The following is a 21,428-nucleotide window of genomic DNA, read 5'->3' as shown; positions in this document are numbered from 1 at the left end:
CGCCCGGACAGCTCCATCCGTTTGGTTTTGTGGTGTGTGTAGAAAACTTAAAACGTGAGATACCTGCTGGACCGCGCACCTGAGCCAGGGGCTCCATCAGTCTCCCGGGTCCCCCGCAAGCGACAGGCAAAGGCAGGGTTACCCCGCAGTGAGCCCCGCGCGGGCTGGGAACAGCGAGGGGCCCCAGAGCTGCGCGCCCGGCGAGCCGCCGCCGCGGGAGGCTGTCCCGGGGGTGTCCCTGGCAGGTGCGGGCGGGAGCTCCCGCACGACGCCGGGCTGGGGGGCAGGACACCGAGGCGTGACGCGACTCGCGGGCGATGCGGGGCTCCGCGGGCACCCTGCGCCGGGGAGGGGCGGTGCGGGGCGGGCGGCGGCCGCGGGAGGGCGCGGCGGGAGCAGCGCGGGCGCTGCCGCAGAAGATGTCGGCGGGGCGGCCGTGGCCGTGGTGGCTGCTGCCGGCGCTGCTGTGGGGCGGCGCGGGGGGGTACGTGGTGATCAGCTCAGTGTCGTGGCCGCTGCCCGAGGCGGGGGCGGCGGCGGACGAGCTGCACAGCTCCTCCACCGAGGAGGCGCTGCCCGCGCTGCTGGAGGAGGCGGGCGGCCTCTGGAAGCAGAGCTACCCGGCCTCGGCGTACCGGGAGGATGCGGCGCTGGGCTCCGGGCCGGCGGCGCGGCGGCCGGGCCAGGGGGCCGCCCCCTCCAGGATGTTCTCCTACCGGCGGGAGGGCGGCGGGGCGCCGGGACGCGCCGGGACCGCCCGCTTCCTCGCCCGCCACAACACCTGGGGCTTCGTGGCGACGCGGGCCGCCCGAGGAAAGGTACGGTGCCCACGGCGCCCACGCCGCGCGTTACCCGCCGGACGAGCGCCAGCCCCCGCGGCCGCGCCGTCCCGCCGCCCGCAGCGCCCGCGCCGCGCAGGGAGCAGCGCAAACTCTGCAAGAGAAATCGTGCTCGGAGCACAGGGAGGGAGGATGCACCCTAAAAACCGCACCAGAGAGACAGCAAAACAAAGCACAATCTCTTTTAGGCCAGAAGACAGAGCTGCATCGCAGGGTTTGGAGAGGGGCTGGTTCAGGAGGGTGAGGAAAAGAAGGAGGAGAGCCGGCTGGGCTACCACGAAATCTGCCCTTCCGTCCAGCCATACCAGCTTAAAGGACGATTTCTCTGTCAGGAGCACTAAACAAATAGCTGGTCTATACCGGAGAATTGGGGTCATTACTTTTTCCAGTTTTAAAATATTTCCTTTTTTAAAATGAAACGTTGGGATAAGACACAGCATCCAGTACCACTCAGACAAAAGGAAAAAAAAAAACAAAACAGTCTTAACTTTCTGTTGAAGGCATTCACAGATTAATTAGCTTACAATTTAAAATTAAACAAATTTAGAAGCATTTAAGTCTTCAGAAAGCTTGGCTGAGTTAGTGGCAGTTTATGTTATTGTGAAATACGAAGTAACAGATTGAAAAAAGATACTGTTAAATGAATATGTACATAGACAGAAGAGGCCTATAATTCTACATCAGCTTTTGGAAATCCTATTAAACCATATGATCATAACTCTTTTGGTTTATGCTCTCACCAGAAACCCTCAGTGGAATTACAGCCATAATATAGTCTGCAGTTATCTGCCTCCAGACAGAACACAGAAGTAATACAGAAAAATCTGATTCATAATAAAATTTGAAATTTGGGGGGTGGTGTTTGCTGCTTTGAATGCTGAACTATGCTGCCTGTGATCACAATTATTTTTGAGAATACAGAGTAACATTAACCTTGCATGACAGACTATTTTAAGCAATGGGAACATGTCCTGTGATATTACTGAGAGCTTTTTTTTTTTCAAATGTAACTCTTAATAATAAACAAGTATTTTTATTTTCTAAGTTATGTAATATCATTAAAGCATTACTTTTAAGGAAAGCCAACAAAGACCATTTATAAGCACTATAAGCATTAAAATTTTAAAGGCATATAAACATTAAAAATCACAAAGCATGCTACCCAGATAACAATATCATCCAGGATTTTCTTATTAACTATTCGTATTTAATTTGATTTTGTTGCAAAAGATTTAATGTACTGACAGAGAATTTCACTGTTTAACATCTAATAGACCAGGAGGAAAAAATATCCGAAGACATGAAAAAAAGGAGTAATTAATTGAATATCTGTCATTGCTATTTATAATGTGATGAAAAGCATAGTAGGAATATACATTATTCTGAAGTATATTAATGAGTGTCACTACTGAGCAAGGACATTTTCTGCATGCATTATAACCACTGTGTGCACACAGGTCAGTGTGAGAAAATCTTTTTGAAAACTTGGCTCCTTAGTGTCCCTTCTCTGCCATGGGAGGAGGTTTTATTTGGCAGTTGAGACACAACCCCTGATCTGATGTTCCTGCCCAGGAAGCTGAGCTGATGTCCAGTTTGACTTAAAACACAATTCTAGCTAAAATGCTTATTTTTTTGTTTTTGTGAACTGATGCAATCACATTGCAAGTTAAAACCAAAAGAGGAGGCAATATTAGAGTAAAAAGCAGGCTGAATCAAGGCTAAATTAGGCTCTATATCTTTTGGGGTTTGAAGAAAGGTACCAGCAGTGGTTTAGAGTAAACATTTCCTGACATCGATGGCAGGAAAAAAGACATTCATGCACTTAAACATTTTTAATTTGGCAGTTCCTTTAAGCTTAGTGGAAGAGAAAATGTTCTCTGTAGTGCCATGGACAGGACTAAAGAGAAGAAATAGAGGAGAGATCTGTTTTCATAGAAGCATGATAGATCTAATTTAGAGGAGATAGGTCTAATTTAGAAGAAATGCTGTCTCATGATGACAACAGAAGTGGGAGCAATAGCACCGGCTGTCCTCTCTGCTAGAGCCCTTGAGGGAATCCCCCACATTGTACGACACCTATGCGCAAAGATGTAACCAGTTGCTTATTTGGATTTTGCAGATCCAAGGTATGCCCTATGGGAACTGTTTACTTCTCAGCGATGGTCCCATCAATAACAGCACTGGAATCCCTTTCTTTTACGTGACACCAAAGGATAACACTGTGACAGATCTTCTGAAGAATCCCATGGCTTCTCTGACCCTGCCAGAGGCAGATGGAAATTTCTGCAGGTAACAGTTTTATCTGCCTCCTACCAACATCAGTGAGAAAACAGACCTCAGAACAAAATGCTGGGTCCCCACCTTCAATGTCCTGCATTTATTTTTGACTCTCATGATCAGCTTCATGCTCCTTCCTAGTTTTTTTTTAATTTTTGCAGTATGTTGCCCTGGTAAAGCATAGTAGAGCAAAGCAGAGGTGTCACTGAAGTATATTGTAGCATCAACAGCTGGAGTGGCTTTCAGCTTGTGCATTAAATTCCTAAATTTTAATCTCTTCTTGGAGGTGCCTACATAAAATCTAGGTGTTCAAGATCCTATAATAGTCTATAGTGATCTAGACAATAAAATCCATAGAGTTTCAGAGGGTATCCAACTCACAGTAATGCATCTTTGCTCTGCTGAACAACTCTGGAGGCCCTGCTGAATGCCTTGACAGGGCTGCAGCTCTCTGGGTTCTGTAAGAGGATCTCAAGCTCTCAGTTCACAATTCATATGCTCAGGATTGTGACACTCAGTTTGATTTCCACCTCTTCAGAGAATATGATTGAATATTCTATCTTTGCAAGTTTTTTACACCTTTTATATCACATTCAGTAAATGACCCCTCAACTAAGGAAAGCCAGGCCTGAGGTTTACCAACCTATATCCAGTCCCAGGTTCTTCTTTCCAGAGACAGCAGTGAGTTGACTTCTTCTTAATCCTATCATAGCATCTTAGAATCACAGCATAGTTTGTGTTGGAAGAAATGTTAAGGGCCATCTAAGTCCAACCCCCCTGCCACAGACAGGGACACCTTCCACTAGACCAGGCTGCTCAAAGCCGCATCCAGCCTGGCCTTGAGCACTTCCAGGGATGGGGCATCCACAGCCCCTCTGGGCAACCTGTTCCAGGGTCTCACCACCCTCACAGCAAAGAATTTTTTCCTGACATCTAATCAAAACCTACTCTCTTTTAGTTCAAATCCATTATCCCATTGTCCTGTCACTAGATGCCCTTGTTAGAAGTCCCAGCTCTCTTGCAGGCTCCCTTTAGGTACTGGAAGTCTGCTTATAAGGTCTCCCTGGAGCCTTCTCCAGGCTGAACAACCCCAACTGCTCAGCCCATCTTTGTAGGACAGGTGCTCCAACCCTATGATCATCATCACGGCCTCCTCTGGACTCGCTCCAACAGGTCCATTTCATTCTTTGTGTATAATGAATAACTTCAGGTCCCCAAAGCTTTACATGTGTAAAATGTATGTATGTAACCTCAAAGATGATTCAATTTCCCCCTCCATTCTTGTCTCCTTGAAAAAGACATATCTCTACCATATGTTTGTTTACAGTCAATCATGTGGCAAACTTAGCTGGGTCAGCCTTGTGTGAAGTGTTATTTACAAAAGCCTCTTTACGTGACGAGGTACATGACACTGAAATTGTGTCAGACAGGACTCCGTTACCAAAGCAGGTCTTAGCTGATGTTCCAAGGAGAAAGAGAGAAAGAACTGGTAAGAACAGACTCCTTCAGAAAGAAATGGCATTAACAGTTTTTATTCCAACTTAAGGTCCTCTTTGGAGAAGGAGAGGTTTTATCTTAAGAGCAGATTTCCCCAGCTGAGGATTGCCTTGAGTATCATCCCACCTCTCAAGCCTGCTCGCTGAGAAGAACCCTGGGAGAAGCAGGGAATGGCAAATATAAAACATTACTGTTATTACACTTGTCTGTCTTCAGAATATATTGTTTTTTGGAGAGTTATATACTGGAAAAATGAAACATTTCTTAGTCCTAAGCAGTACAAGTAATTTGAGGTTGACATCCTATTCCCAAGGAATGGAAATCATGGCTTCTCTTACAATGTCAAACACCTAATAGGAAACTTCTATCACCAACATTTGTTAAGATAATTCAGTTTTGAATGCTTGAGGAGGTCAGTGAAGTAGTGAAGTTAACACTGGAATGGTTCTGCTTGTTGCTTAAATATTTCATTAAATATTTTGGATTAATCATTTAGAAAATAAATATATCTGTTCTTTCATTACAGGCTTAATGGTGTTTATTCCTGCTTTCTAAGCTTCTTCATTCAGTCTAATAGTAAACTTACTATCTAGACCAAGTGCTTAAAAATGTATTTTAAGTCCTATGTCCTACTACCCAATGCCCTATTTTCAGAGGCCCAAGACTCAGAGCAGCTTCCATTGATGATAAGTGGTACTGTTGAGCACTTCTGAAAACCATACACCCACTTAGGCACTTAAGTGTGGCCTTTGATCCCTGACTTTAAACAGCCACTCTTGAAAGTCTTTGCCTTTTATGGCTTACTAACATCACTGCCCGATTTACCTGTTTGGGAAGTGCCAATTCACCAACAAAAGAGAAATGTTGCATGATTTATAGGAATATGAAATCCATATACATCACAAACCTTTGAGGATATTTATTCAATGTCTTTTTATTTCATCACTATTAATTTTCAAACCACTACCCTTTTGATCAGTATGACAAATATTTGCTGCTGCTTGTTTTGCAGCCAGGGCAACCTGGATTCTGTCATCTGCCTCTCTAGTCCTTTCTGCAGCCTGAGACTGTACTTTCTGGTGAGAAGAGCTCTCTGGGCACCACCAAGAAGCTAAACCTGGATTTCCAAAACAGCTCAGGCCAAACTAATTACCATTTGTCACATCCCTCCTCTCCCTCCCTACCACCAGTCATGTGCTACCCTGCCCCCAATCAGTTCTGGGCTTTGCCTCAGCCTGAGCTGAAACATAAGTCTGAAGAAAATTATCCTGACAGCGAGAATAAGTTTTTCTGCCGATCCTTCTTTTCATCCTGTGGCCAGTACTGCTCCTGGCCATGCAATCCCATCCCCTCCCTCCAGCTGACCATATGGTGGGCCTATTTTAGCTCAGGAACTCAGGTTTTTTTTTTCTGGATGAGATTTCTACTGGCTTAGTAACTTGAATCAGCTCCTCAAGAGCCAGAGAAGAACAAAGGTGAGGGGAAAGGAAAAGAGAAGGTGGAGGAAAACAGGATATCCTCATTTTAGCATATAACCATACTCCAGATATTGAACTTACTACTGAATTGAGTACATAGATTCAGAGTTTGATCAGTGCTCCACGCATTATTTATTTTATTTTCACCTTCAGTTTCTTTTTCATTATTTCTGAAGTTCTCATTTGGAACAGATGTTGGTTGGCATTAGTGCAAAGGACAAGCAATACGGACAATGAAAAGTTGCGTCTTTACTTGAGCTACAGTTTTTGATTTTGATGATATGAAAATGTGAGCAAGCTTTGAAGCTATCTCACAGTAAGGAAGGGTACAGGCACTGGAGTTTACCTTTCTTCTCTTCCCTTCCCCTATAACCAGGGTCAGAAATTAATCTATGTTTTAAACTAGGAATCCATGAGTGATTTTTACATTTAAAAGTAGTAGCATCTAAAACTGCAGCCCGGCACACCACCCCACTGTTAATCCACAGAAAGGGCCTCTGCAGGCAGCATGACACTCAAGAAAACAACAAGGTTTCCTGCTGCCAGTGCTTGGGGTGACCTGTCCCCAGCTTTGGGGTGCACTTGACCTGCTGAGATAGCCAAGCTGTGCCATGCAAACAGCACACAGCATCTTCAGTGCAGAGCTTTATGTGGTGGCTCAAGTTTGGTATGGCAAAAGTCTTCTTTACTAGCACTATATGAGAGGCAAGACCTTTCACTCTGTGACACCTCAGGTCCTGTTAGTATTTAAAATGGTATCTGCGAGGTTTTCTTTACAAAGGTGAGTGTCATTCTTGTCAGACATTCTCTTCAAGTGCATCATTAATTGTTTTGGTTTCAAAATAATTATGCATAATAGCTAAATGAATAATGTTCTACGTGAGAAAGTTCATGTCCTTGCTATGCCAACAATGCATTTGTAGCTTGTTTTCATGTGGAACTTTGTTAGAATTCCATTATTAACCTACTCTGAGTTGCAAGAATGAAAATAAATGTGAAAGCTGATCGGTGCCTGTAGCCAATGCTCCTGGGAGTATTTGGCACTCTCCTGAAAAATGCGTCTGACCTATTGCACGCAAAAGAAATCTCTGGCCTTTAGAAAGAAAACATAGCTGACATTTCAATGTCTTCGTGTACCTAATGAGTTTCAAGTGGCTTGTGTACACCAATTTGATATTAAATTTATTTAGTAGCAAATTTCATTTGTTTTGTTTCAGAACAGACTCAAGTTCCAAACCTTGACAATAAATATTTTCCCTTTCAAGGAAGTGAGGAATACAGACTGGCCTTTATGGTGCTCCAGCCTCAATATTTCATCAGCTGGAGAGAAAATTTGAAAACCCTAAACTAATAAGAAAAATAACATTTAATATTGAAAGAAAGAGAGCTGCGACACATCTGACTAGGCACTAATTGCAAGACATTTTAGTATTGCAGCTACAGTCTGGATTCCTTATCCTGACCTAGAGAATGCCTCCCCAGACGGAGATTGGCTGCCCCCCTCTGAGAAGGCTCTGATGGCCAGGATAGAGACAGCATTTGTTAGCAACTACACAGCATTTTATCTGAAGGCTGATAAACGGATAATGGAGGCAAGAAAAATTAAATGGTTCAGGGCTATAAATAGACTAAGCTGGTATGTCTATGCCACTGACAAGCTGAAAAGATTGAGTCCCATTCTTTCAGCTTTCAGAGGGAACAAGACCAAGCCCTACATTAAAGAATAGAGCAGCTATTTTTCTAAACACATTTCCCAACACACAGGCTGCTCAGAGGATTCCTCTTTCCAAGTAAGCTCCTGAGTCTGCCTCACTACAGCTGCAGCCTGGAAAACACGCAATTAATTTTAAATGTGTGTCGCCTCCTTGACATAAGTTTCAGCACATTCACAGGGACACACTGCAGCTTTCTTAGAGAAGGAGCGGTTACAAGGCTGCTGTGAACTGGTTTTCATACAAGGCAAAAGCAGCAAGCTTCGGTCAGTCCACCTCTGGATTTTTCCTGCTATTACTAGTTTTCCTGCTATTAGTTTGGAGAATGGTATTTCAAATCCACACTGCTGTCTGTGAGTGATTTTCATGAATTCAGATTCCACTCCCGATTTATGATCTTCATCAGGGGTGACTCTGTCAGAGCCATTTTACCCACTATGCTCATCTTGTGCTTGAGCTAGCAGATGGGCATGATCAGGCAGATGTCTTCAGTGGATATAAGCTGGCTCCATAGGTTTCCTAAACTCCACATGGAAAATGTTTACAGGAAGTGCTGAGCCACCAAGCCATGGGAAGAGAAGAAGAAGAATTTTGTGAGTCTGGGTTCCTGCTGTGTGGTGGATTCGCAGCATGCACAAACATCCAACTTCATTCCCTGGGCAATCCTGATGGACAGTAAGCCTGCCATGGGTGGAAGACACAACTTTTGAGATGTCATGTGGCCACTCAACATATAACTACTGCTGGGTTTGTAGAGTCACTGTTGTTAATACATGGGTTAATATAACAAAGAAATTTGGTACTGTACCTTTACACAAAGAGAAATTACGCATGCACAAGACAAAGGCTGAATTCAGACAGCCATCAGTTTTTGAGATCCACCTCCTGATTCTGTGGCACAGACACATTTCTAGTTCTGGTATTTATATTGGCCCTTTTTAGTCATATGCAAATAATTATGTCAGTAGTTGTTCCTGAAAAATCTTTATTTAAAAAAATCATGAAGATACTAAATTAGGAAGTCAAACATGAAACCTACTATCATCATGACCCAATGCACACAATACTAAATTACTATTTTTCCAGTATTCTTAAATAACCAACTTCCTAAAATCCCTTTCTAGTGAAATAGTGTTTCTCTGACTCTGTGTACAGAAATAGTTGATGCTGTGATTCTTTTTTTCCCTCCATGAATGGTCTATGGTTAAACTATATAAAAGCTTCCTGTCTGAAACAGAGTTCAGCTGAAGAAACGCATTGCTATTGTCAGTGGAGACAGGCAAACAGACTGGCTTCACGTAACACATTGTAATTAAAACATTTTAGGAAGGATTATCTTACAGTAAGAGTTAAATTATTTAAAACATTAAAACACATATACTATGAACACAGGCTCGCTTAGATGAACAGCCACTGCATCAATAATCTTTAGCTCTCTTACTTGACTTCAGATTCAAAACAGAAGACCTCTTCCAAAAGCAAGGATGTTCTAACTGTCTTTGCTGGCTCCCAAACACAGCTGATAAAGAAATTCTTGTCAAAATCAGAGCAGGGCAGAACTGCCTAGCCATATCCGGTTGAAGGCCAGCAACAGCTTTTCAGATTACGAAATCGCTTTCAGTAGAGATTTTGTCTGACGTTCATGCCATGCAGATTAGCAGCACCAATACATTCTTTCGGCTTCAGAGACTCTGATAGTTAGTGGTGAACAAATGAATGAGGAGAATTACTTACTTTTCAAAATTAATCACATTTATGAATCAAAATTATATGCACTTTACAGTAATTCTCTCAGAACAGAGCATTCCCTCCCTTCCTTTCTGTAGATTTTAGGGCACAAAAATCCTATGATGCATTTTGTATATTAGGAGATAACTGCCTTTTCACCTTGTGCCCAGTTTGGGGCTATGTGAAGAGGAGCCCTGTGCAGGGTGTGACAGAGTCACCTACCTTGCATCCATGGGAGGTGACAGGGATGAGCTGTGTCAACAGCCAGTCCCCACCTCCAAATTACATGGGTTTTCACGACTGCTACCATTATAGGAGAGCTTAGACTGTGTAGAGGCAGTCATTGCCCTTATGCCACTCATGAGCTGTGTGCTTTAAAGCTGAAAAAAATGTAGGAAAACTGTTCTCTGCGTCTTTCTTCTTGGCTCTGTCTCTTCTTTTCTGCAACAGGAAAAAGCTCTCTCCCAACTTCTTTTCTCTTCAACTCTGAAGAAGTAGAGGGGTAAGAGCAGTGCTTTCTCACATGGCAGTGAGAAATGTGTTCAGGGGAGATAGGAAGGATTTGTGTATCCCCCCAGGGAGGATGGAAGGTCTCGTTTCCTCAGGGGGTGGAGGAGAAGGATGTAAGCTCCTTTGTGGGAAAAGGAGGCTGGGGAAGAAGAAAAAGAAAGGGATTCCTCTGCATAGACCCCTGCTTCCACACCCAGAGACTGGAGCAGTACTGAACCCTCCTGCCATTCTCCTTCCTTGGGAGTACCTGGCTTTCCTTCCCCAGTGCCTTCCAAACTCTTAATTTGCTTTTACTATTGATCTGTGTCAGATCAGTGTCACCTCACTAATGGATTGCAGAGGCTGAGAATGAAGATATACTCAGGGATACTTTTGGTGAAAAACCAGGAGACAGAGCATCATCAGTCAAAGCAAAGATCTCAACTGTGAAAGGGAATACTAACCAAGTCCCAACATCATCATCTTATGTGCCAGTATAACCACAGCAGCCTGAAGTATAGATTCATAACACCTGGACTTGGACAGTTGCTGTATAAGAAGCTTCTAATTAAACTCCAGGAGATGGCTAGTGTAGTAAAGAATTTAATGAGTAGGTGGCACTCTTTACTCTGAACCACTCTTGAACCACGACCCAGAAATTGCGGAAGTGTTACATAGTAAAATAAGTGGGACGTTCATTAGCAGTGTGCTTTGCAGCATTGCATCTCTGTTGGGAAGTATTTTTCAATTGGATGTAGGTCTCTCCTTAAGCTCAGTAAAGCTGGCACCTTTTAAGTGATGTCATCTCACACACTTGGAAGAAAACTGCCTGGATTGGGTCAAACTCTGCATACCTACTTTGCTCAGTGTAAGCAGAGGAACAGGAACAATCAATTCTTCTCTCTTCACAGATCAGATGAATAATTAAGATGATCTCTCTTAATGCACTGTTTTCTTATAAAATGCATCAACTGAATCTTCTTCCATTTTAATCTGGCCTTCCTAATTTTCTGCAACAAAGTGTATGTATTTCAAATAAGCATGAAAATATATCATGTGTTCCCTATTGCTTGGTCTTCTTTCGCAGTCACCTGCTTTCTCTTCCCCTCAGTTCATATTTTACTGTAGCATTCATGAGTCCTCCCCATGGAGACAGAGGACTTGATTCGAGTGAAAAAAAAACACCTGAGAAACCACCTTGGGTTTCCTCAAGAGACCAACAGTGTCACCATCTCTACCCCTGACTCTGCCTCCCCCTCACACCCAGTCAGCAGCACACAAATGTTACATAAAACCGCTCCTCTGCATCCACTTGTTCTTGTGCCAGAAAAGATGAAAGGAACTCAGGGACTGAGAGCTGAATATGTATTTATACAGAGGCAAGAAATGTCTAGTGAATGCATGACTAGATCTCTACAGATGCAAGTGAGGAATGTTTTAGTAAATATATCTATTAATCCCTGGTATCCCTTAATTATCTTTAGTAAAAATATTACATAAACCTTGACTATACCACTTTAGTCCTAGGAAGAAAATCTTGCATTTGCATTAGTTGCACTGGCAACAACACTGAAGACTCAAGACCCATTCACAACATTTAGAAATGATAGCTGTAAGTTTAGTGGGTTTTGATGGTTTAAGAAGTATAACAGTAATCAAACACCATTAGGGAAATACTAGGCCAAAATAAAAAAGAGATGCAGAAACAGATTTACTTCAGAATATGAAGGGCTCCTTTGAAAAAGAAAATACTAATGCTAATGTCAGATTAGAATACAAGGTTCCTATTCTGAAACAGAAAACCTATGATAAGAGGCAGCCCTGAAAGCAAAACCAGCAAAGTAGTAACAGTGTGCTGAACCCAAATGTATCACTGTCCTGTTTAGCTCTTCCAAAACTTCACCTAACATAATCTCAACAAATAATTTGTTTGAGTCATTTCCCAGAAAAACAAACTGACCCTCCAGAATATTATTCCAATGTGCGAAATTCAGTTTGAATAATTTTTACTGGGAAGGTAGTATAATGTGTGTCAATCAATGTAGCACCCTGGCTCATGAGAATGTAAACAGAAGCAGGCAGGGAAAAAACCCCATAAATAAAACTATTCAAATTATGGATGCACAGTGTGTGGGCTTTGTTGTCAGCCAAATATCTGGAGAGCAGCTTTTCATGTCAATTGGGGAAGAGTCACATCAGACACTAGTCCTATTAGGCAAAACTTTCTCAGCAAAGGCAGGCAGGGTTCACTGCTTAACCACAGCTACATCAGCTCTATTGCCTACTCAAAATCAAATAGTATGCTTACAGAATAAACATGTACTTGCACAAAAACACCAAATAATTGTAATCTGAGGCCAGACCAAAACTTCTCACTGTTCCTGATCACATCCAAAATCTATCACCTTAATCTGCTCTGTGAAACACAGACATCTTTTAATAACAATCCCTTTCAAAATCCACTCTGGAAGTAATTAACCACATATTACCTAGGAGCTGTGTGCAAGAAAGACACTTGCAAATATTGCTGTTTTTCCTGGCTCTTCAGTTGTTTTATTATACTGTTAGGCTGTGGAGGAAATTGTATCATATACTCAGATGCACAGTTGTTTTAAAGCAATTTTCTGAACTGAATTTCTGCTCGCAAGAAGTCCCTTTCCTTCATCTATATATATGTTAAATATATATTGAATATATAAACATATGCAGAGGGCTTTGGGTACAGTATTAAGCATAAAAGATAACAATAGATCAGGAGATTACTTCAAATGGACTTTAACACTTCACCATCCAGGGTGGTGTTGAAAGAGTGTGAATGTGCACTGCCCTGGCTGCTGGACATGCAGACCCTCAGCTGACACCCTTTGCATGTGGGATTTGGTTCCTTTCTCTTCAGCTGTATTCACTGTATTTGCCTGTATTTATTCGTGTTTTGGTGGGTGAGTATCCCACTGGGCCATGGATGCTGGGCAGTCACACAACACCCAAAGCCTACGCAAAAGAAATGCCAGGAGCTACAGGTGTCCCTGGGCCGTGGAGCTGTGTTCCTTAGGGATGGAGCGCTTTCGGGCCACTGTAACCCAGACGTGAAATGAATCTTCAGCAGGCAGTAGGAGTCAGCGCTGAGAGGATCTACGGTGTGCCAAGATGATCATGTAGACAAGTTTGTATTCTGCATACACACTGATAGAAATAAACCCAATGCCTGGGCTGCAGATTTTCGGGTACTCAGAACACCACTCATGTTTTATTTTATAGCTTAAAAATTGTATTAGAGAAAATTAGACCATTATAAGTTGATGTGAACAGAAAGTTTGAGCCTGATCTTTGGCCTTGGCCCTTCCTCCCATCAGTAAGCATAGGAGAGGAAAAAGAATACAAGTGGAATTTGTCCAAAAGTTGTTAAACTGAACATCCCCTTCAGATAATTGCTGCTCCAGACTGAACAGGACACTGAAAAAGTGTCCCTGAGATGATGTGACTGCAAATGGCACTTTGGAGGTCAGGCTGCAGACAGTAGCAAGTGCTTACTGGATGTAGGCAAGTATCAATCAGCCTCCTGTACCTCCTTATGTATCTCTGTTCATGACCCTGTCTAGAAAAGCAGATACTTTATCTAGTGAGCTACATAATCTCCCATAGCCATCTGTGGAGAATCTGCAGGTGTTAAATTAGCTGCAGGAGGATGCCCATATGTTTCCTGCATACACTAGACACACATTGAGATATAACCAAAAATGAAGCCATTGCAGATTGCACACAGTTAAGGCTAAAGGGCTCAAGCCAAGACCTTTAAGTAAAATTGTACACAGATGAGATGTAATTTACTGTGATTAAAACACAGTGAAGAAGAAATGGAGCTTTCATTTCCTAATGTAGTTTCTTGGGCTGACATGGGAAGACAGTTCCCTGAGATGCTAAGCAGTCTCAAACTGCTGGCAACAGGACTTGGGGCTGCTCAGCATTTGCCAGGATCAAGCCTTTGCAGTCATTTCGTACACTATTTTTTTGCAATTGGTCGATTTACTGATGATTTATATGCTCGTATTGTGTATGTCAGAGTCAGCAATTGCCCTGCAGTTACTAATGGGAGTTTTTATTATTACTATATACAAAGAGCCAAAAAGTAACAAGTACCTTCCCTGTTCTTGGTCTGAAGGCAATTGGAGAATTTTTCTATTTGGTGTAAAGCAGTGGACAAATAGGTAAAAAATGAACAAGAATTGATTTTTTAGGATAAGCACAATGAAGAGACTTTATGTTTTACATACAGATACACATATTCATACTCTTTTCTGTAGGCATAGGCACAGACTAACCATCTCACCAGTTCTTCTCAGAATCCTGAATACAGGTCTGTACATCTGTCTGGGAATACTGCCATTTTCACATTTTTTACAATCCACCATATACTAATCCAATTTTTGTGAGCATAAAGTAAGATTAAGCAACTATCCACAGCAGAGCTATGTATCAGTCAAGTATTCCTTCCAGACCTCCCCCCTCCACCAAACAGCATAGCTGGGAGTAGAGAAGAGCCACAAGGCTTGACAAAGCTTTTTATATGTGAGCAGGAGTTCATACTTCTCCAAAAGCCCTTTAGAAAGAAAGAAACCTATTACTCATGAGCATTTTTCTCTGTGCACAGAAAAAATGTAATTGATCCAGAGGATCCAAGGTGCACCAGGCTGACTCTCACGGGACAGATGGTCACGGTGCCTCCAGAGGAAGTAGAATTTGCCAAGCAAGCAATGTTTTCCAGGTCTGTATCTAACAGGAATGTAGTAGAGTGCAACCCATGGGTTTGAGACAAATACACAAATGTGGCCATTTGGTACAGAAAATCTAAGAAATAACAAGCCTGACGTTTACTTTGGGGCCACAAAGCATGTTGGCTTCTGTGTGGCTTGGAATGATAGACCTTTTAACTCTTGAGGAAATGAAATATGGAAATGCAATTAGTGTTGGACTCTGGTAAGGCACACGGTTTATAATCTGGGGATTATGAAGATAGGTCACCTGGTTCCAAGGAGAGATTCCATAATTCCATGCTGTATTTGTTATCTTTAATGATTCTACCCCACCTTACAACAGGTAGTGCTCTTCACCTACAGCCTCCTCCTACTCAGAGTAGAGGTCTGCTGCCTTTGGGCTTACAAACATCTTCAGGGTGGAGCTTACAAGTTTAATTACCTCTCCTAATGTCCCAGCTGCTTCAAAGCCATAGTACTTCCTGAACAGTCTCCTTTGAACAGATGCAAGCACAACCCAGATGCATAGCACACACACAGGGTGTGCCCCCATGCCCTTCAGTGGGTCTCTAGAATTACAGGCGTGAAAAGCCTGAACCTTAGCTGGGGCACACACCTCCCACACAGGCTGCCAGGGATTGTCCTCCAGGCACACCTTGCCTGGTCAATCAAATACTGCTGGGAAATTGGGATGAGCTTGAATCCAAAACAGCCCAGAGGTGATATTCTTTCTGACCTACAGGAAGGGGTCAGGGTTAGACTCTGTCAGTGTGTACCATCGATAGCAAAAATGGGACCATGAACAGATGGGGCCATATTGACACACAAGCCTTTTTTACAAACTTCACAGGAATTCAATTTCCATGTGATCCAGAGTCCAAAAGTGCCTCAGCAGAGGATGCTCTGCTGTCAGGGTGCAACAGCCAGAACAATAAAGTGAGGGCTTCTGGGGCATATCCAGTGCTAGCAGCATCTGACACCACTTACTAATGCCAGAGTCATAGGCGCTCAAAGGGACAGCTCAGAAAATGGTAGGAAATACCATTTTCCCAATGACAGGGAAACCAAGACGTTGCCAAACCAAGCATCTCTGCTGCAGGGTCCTCTGCAGGAGTAGAGGGGCACTGAGCCAACCCTGCCCAGACTTGCACCACTTCCTGCCCATGTTCCTGTGAACACTGGGACTTGAACTGTTGTATCCACTCTGTCCATCACTGCTGAGCTTCCCACAGATATGCTTGCTGAGCATCAGACATCTGCACCCAGTCAGGGACAATCTGTTCAACTTAGCTGTAAGGAAGGCCAAAGAAATGAGACATAAATACAGCATGAGAAGGCTGTAGGAGGCGACAGCTTGCAGAGGCTACGCTCTACCTGCTACCCAGTTTTATTAACCCTGACACACATTCATAAGAGTCTTCTCTAACTGTTTTTCACTTACTTAGAGACCAAACAACATCTGCCTTTATAGACAGGGTTCTGCAGTGGGGCAAGGTGCTGGTTGCTAGCTGCCTGTGTTGCAGTTCTCCCCAGACTGGGGTGTGGAAGATAGTAAACTTTACAGCAAGCAAGGGAGCGCCAAAAAGATGAATGGGGGTGTTCTCATATCTCAGGTTTCACTCTGGCTGAACACACTAGGCTGAAGAAAAAAGCAGAATATGCATATGCTTTGGCACATCTTCTAATTTTTTTCCTTGTCTTTGTCCTTCCAGGCACCCAGTGGTAAGAAAGTGGCCTCGTAGCTATGAGTGGTTCTTCATGAAAATGAACATTGAACACATCTGGCTTCAAAGCTGGTATGGAGAAGTTTCTCCCATTGCAGTAGAAGAGTATTTAAAAGCAGCTCCAAGTAAAGGATGATTGAATGGGCTTTGAGATAGAAATCTCCTGAGTTTTCTTTCCAAACAGTTTTAAAATTTCATGGTAGATGGTTTCTTTACAGTGATATTTTTTTTCTTCTCCCAAGAGGCTTCAAAATAGCCTCGTCTCACATGGAGTGGAGTGAAAATAAATCAACACAGACTTTCAAATTATAAAGGAGAGGTGGATACTAGCCCTACCCTGCAATGTACAGACTTGTCATTTCAAGCAGGCAATGCGTCATCTGAAATGCTGTTTTTAAAATGCTTTGTATCTGTTTGTTTTGACTTCTATTGCTGTGCACCCACAGGGAAACTACACTATGTGCTAAATATAATGTTTTGATTTGCAGAAAAAGCAAATTGCCTACTCAGAAGCCTCCATGCATTGTGGAGGTATTACTGCTGCTTTGTCTCCCTTGATTTGTAAGTACTTTAAGAGAAACTTAATAGCTGCAAATTTAGGTATTTAAGTTTAAAAACAAATTATTTGCTAAAGCCGTCCTCATTTGCTAAATTCTATTTTCTATGAGTGTTTTTCCCTAATTAGATAATTTGATATTTCACTTGGAAATTGAGTAAAACTTCTCTCTTTAGCAGAAAAAATGCAATCAGTTCAAACAACACAGCTCCAATATAACTTGTCTCTGACACAAAGCTGGTTAAACACATTAAGGGCCAAAATCAAATCAGCCCTACAAGGATTATCTCAATACAAGTACAAACATTCTCATAAGAAGAATTTAGAGTAAATGTTCTCAGCTAGCCTGTTCCTGTTGAGACAGGAAAAGTATTTTTAATAGCCTGTAGTCCCATTTTTTTTTGCCTCCCTGCTCCAGCCACTGCTTTATTTTTAACTGGCTTGTGCAACTGATTTTTTGTAAGCCCTCACTAACTCCACTGGGGGTGGAGCCTGTCCTTTAATTCTGTTTCCTCACTAAGATTTAAAGGGCTTGTTCATGCATTTATTTTTTAAAGAAGCCTAAAGATGGTAGGTATTTCGGGCCACAAAAAACTACTTTTCCCAGTGTGGAAAGTGCAACGTTGCAAACACATTATGTATAGGCTTCTCATGCAGTAATACCAAAAGAGTTCAAAGGTATTTTAACCACCGTCAGCCCTTTCTGTAGATGTCCTCCTGATAAACTTATTCTGCAGCTCTTAAGATATCACAGAAAGAAAGTTCCCATGGCTAACCAGCCAAGCCACCGCACTGTTTGAAAATGATACGGCTGCTCTCCCTGTTACATTAAGAAAGAGACACATTGAGATGGGGTTTCAGTGCCTGTGGGGAAGGTCTTCCAGCATCCCTGGGAGTGCACCTGAGCTCTGGACATCAGCCTGCTGGGCTGGGGAGGAGCCTGGGTGCCTGGGCGAGTGCCCTGAGCTTGTACAGGTTAATCCCTGGGCAGAGCTCAGAGGCAGCTGTATGAGCCATGATCAGCTGGAAGCCAATTAAGTGTAGCTGAGCTTATTTTGGCTCAGGCATGGAGAGAGGGAGTCATTCCCAGAACAGCTGGGCACCATGCTGGTTTAACTACAAGGGGCCACTTAGCCCTAGGGTGAGTCCCGGGTCCCAGGCATCACTACTATTCCTGGCATTCTGTAAGAAGCAAAGGCAATTGAGGGGGGGAAACTTTGTTATGACATTCACCAAGCTTTTTTTTATTCTTGTCTCATTGCCAGAGATTTTGTTAGCTGTGCAGATCTTTTGCAGAGGTAATTACACAAAAGGAGGAAGTGTCCTGCCTGAATCTATTTCCTTTTTTTTTTCTTGGCACATGAGTTGCATTTTCACATTTGAGTTTGCCCCTGAATCTTGCATTGTGTAGTACTGAAGCAAGATGGCTCATCCTATACAGATTTATAGAATACTGTCAAGTGAAATCCTCCTTGATTCATATAATTTTGCCATGGGGATCTTCGTCCAGTATGGATTTGATGACTGGGTCCTTTAGGATTAATGGGACTTTTAAATCTGAGTTCAACAGGAAGAATACTAGACCTTGTAAGACAATTTCACACATGTAACATTTCTGTGAAACTATAATTACCTATTTCCTTATCCCAGTTCGCTGTTATTCCCAGAGAAACCTGAAACCCCTATTCCGTCCCTCACTCCTAAACACACACAGATTAAGCAAATCCAGAATACAATTTTAATGTTTAAACAGCTGAAGAGAGGAAGAATTTTAGAAGTGCTACTGTTACTACACTCTCAATTTCATTCACATCCCCTGGCAACAGTGATATGACCCTATGTCCTATCCATTAACTTACTAACTAGCCTTGAAGCAGTAAGGGATTGTGTCAACGAGGTTCAGAAGAGCTTTAATGGTTTAAAAAGTTAGTGTGTACTAAGGCAGGTTTTGAATTTACAACACCCTACTTGTTATAGGCTGTCTCCCTGCACACACAGATTAATTGGAGTAGCTTCTGTATTGTAAAATGACACATTCATCAAGAAGCTTTTCTATATGGACCTGCCGTGAGGCTCTTGGCAGAACCTCAAAACATGAAATGCTGGTGACATGTAAAGTGACAAAAGGGGCCTCATGAAGAAATGCTGTCTTAAATCACCTGTTCTCATTTCATGCTTCTCTCACCCAAGGAACAGCTACCATGAGAGTCCTTGGAAGTCTGTAGAAATTCATCAAAAATATGACCTGGAGATTTTGAAAGGAATTTTTCAGACCAAAAAAAAAAAAAGAAAAAAAAAAGGGAGGTGATAGTAGTTTGCTTATTTGGGCTTTATATTATTATTTATAAGCTACTTCTAATTTTTCTTTAAACAGACAAATGTCTCAAGTAATATTGGTCATCACTTGCTAAGTGATGTTTGTTGAAACTTTTAACCCAAAGAGTCTTATCTGAAATACTATAATAAAACCATAGCTCCTTAAGACTGTAGAGTCTGATCTTGCTTCAGTTCAAGTCAATAGCAAAAATCCCATTTATTTGTTAAGCTTTAATTATTGGATCAAACAGGCATTTCCATAAAAGGTGTTGATAAGCTCTTATGTATTTATTAAGTGTTTTAACTAGCTGATGTGTAATTTCCATGTGTTCTGTATTTTCGTTATTTCTGTAGCTTCCCAAAAAAAGTTTGTTGTGCAACATGTTTAAAATTTTAACTGTGGCCTTGTAATATTTAAAAGATTTATTTAGTCATTTCTGTATACTTGCTGAAAAAAGGAAAACGAAGTGAAAGGTTGGGTTCTCACTTTTTGCTAATTTGGACAAAAGAAATGCATGTACAGAACTTAGGCACTGCTATTTTGAACTGCTGTTCTTATTTAACCAAAGAATGTTCTGTTTCTGGTGAAATTTTCATCACTTCAGTGGTTGAAATGCAACCTGTCTCATTTCTGGATGTGTATTGCAATTTGCAGTGTATTTTGAGTCCTAAAAATATTGAAAGTTGTTAACAAAATGGCCTTGGGGAAGAAATGTAAATAAAACAAATTTCAAAGCAGAAACTGTATAAGGATAATCTTCAGTACAGCATTTGCCAGAGTAACCGACCTTGTGCTAACAACCATTACTATTTCTGTCTGATCTGAACGTCTGTTTTGGTTTTTTCCCCTGAGTTTTCCTGGACCAAGTTAATTTCTCTCAAAATATTTGTGGGAATTGAGACTCAGATCTGCCTTTTCTCTGAGGAGAAAAGTCTAGCCAAGCACCTTTTATCATTCCTTCGTCTTCTCATTACTGTTCAAAATTTGCTTTCACTGTGGCAGTTAAATGTCACTCTTAAAGTTCGCTCTTCTTTTCTGCACGTAGGAGCTGAGCACTCACCTCTCGGGTGTGCATTAAGAGTGTTTTGGAAGTTTCCTCAGTGCTGTTTCTTCCCTTGCCAGCCTTGCTCTTACAAGTTCTTGTTACAACTTGTCCTCTGCTGTCCACTTTCCTCTGCCGCGTTTTCTTAAGCCAAGTCTGACAATTTGCCTTTGTATCTTGCTTTCCCACACCATCTCCTTTCAACAAAATTCAAGCTCTCATACTAAAATTCCCACTTCATATCCAATAAAGATTAGAATAGAATAGAATAGAATAGAATAGAATAGAATAGAATAGAATAGAATAGAATAACAGCCTATGTTAGGATTGAATAACAGCCTGTGTTTCCTATTTACACTTTAAATCTTTGTCTTGCCACTGGTTGGACTGCATTTACTGTAAGAACTGTGACAGCAGTTCCCTAACCTGTACAAATCCCAGTCAACACCAGGTTCCTATTTCCAGTAATCTGTATTTTTGAAAGAACATTTCCTGCAGCTGTTCTTTTCCTTTTTGCTTGCTGTTTTTACTGTTATCCCATTTCTGGAGTGATGTCTATTCTGATTACACCAAGTGTCTTTCATTCATTAAAAAAAAACAACAACCCTAATTTGAACATTTTTGGAATCACTGAAGTACTGTCACTTTCTTTAATCTGCTTTTTGCCAAATACTGAATTCACACTTCTTCCAAATTGTCGCTTGTCATCCTTCAATAAAGCTCTTTTTTTACCTGCCTTTTCTCTGCCACCACCTCCACATGCCCTCTCCCATCTAATATTTTGCTAGATGCTCTTCTGTTTCCTTATCCTCTTTTCTCTATTTTTTTTTCATTAACTAATTTTCCTATGTTCTTCCCTCAGCTTCCAAGTTATTCTCCACAGCCTCTTCCACATTACTTTGGCTGCTCAGTCTTGTCGGTCTTCTTGATTTTGCCACCTTAATCTTGTCACTATGCTCAGTGCCTTTGGAGAGAGTCCTAAAACTGCCAAGTCTTATTTTCGGAGAATGTTAGAGAG

General features: G+C 42.1%; 1 protein-coding gene across 3 annotated transcripts; it reads left to right on the top strand.

The window, feature by feature from the left end:
• Positions 1 to 396: 396 nt before the first annotated feature.
• CREG2 (cellular repressor of E1A stimulated genes 2) lies at positions 397 to 20,109 on the top strand. 3 transcript variants are annotated; one of them, XM_039548807.1, is made up of 4 exons: positions 397 to 818; positions 2,959 to 3,128; positions 14,669 to 14,782; positions 16,484 to 20,109. In XM_039548807.1, the coding sequence occupies exons 1-4, from the start codon at positions 420 to 422 to the stop codon at positions 16,629 to 16,631; spliced, it is 831 nt and encodes a 276-aa protein (XP_039404741.1). In that variant the 5' UTR covers positions 397 to 419; the 3' UTR covers positions 16,632 to 20,109. The 3 variants fall into 3 exon arrangements, with proteins under 3 accessions (XP_039404741.1, XP_039404747.1, XP_039404755.1); XM_039548813.1 differs by lacking the exon at positions 14,669 to 14,782; XM_039548821.1 differs by lacking the exons at positions 14,669 to 14,782; positions 16,484 to 20,109 and adding an exon at positions 4,663 to 5,145.
• The last annotated feature ends 1,319 nt before the right edge of the window (positions 20,110 to 21,428 follow it).

Source organism: Corvus cornix, chromosome 1 (genome assembly GCF_000738735.6).
Source record: "Corvus cornix cornix isolate S_Up_H32 chromosome 1, ASM73873v5, whole genome shotgun sequence".
Taxonomy (NCBI): Eukaryota; Metazoa; Chordata; class Aves; order Passeriformes; family Corvidae; genus Corvus; species Corvus cornix.
The sequence above is the reverse complement of the archived record's forward strand: the minus strand, read 5'-3'. Positions and strand labels throughout refer to the sequence as shown.

Excerpts from the sequence above, each read along its gene's own strand:
- CREG2 (XM_039548807.1), top strand. The coding sequence starts at position 420 with ATGTCGGCGGGGCGGCCGTGGCCGTGGTGGCTGCTGCCGGCGCTGCTG. Across the intron at positions 3,129-14,668 it reads GCAGATGGAAATTTCTGCAG|AAAAAATGTAATTGATCCAG; the intron begins GTAACAGTTTTA and ends CTCTGTGCACAG. Across the intron at positions 14,783-16,483 it reads AAGCAAGCAATGTTTTCCAG|GCACCCAGTGGTAAGAAAGT; the intron begins GTCTGTATCTAA and ends TTGTCCTTCCAG.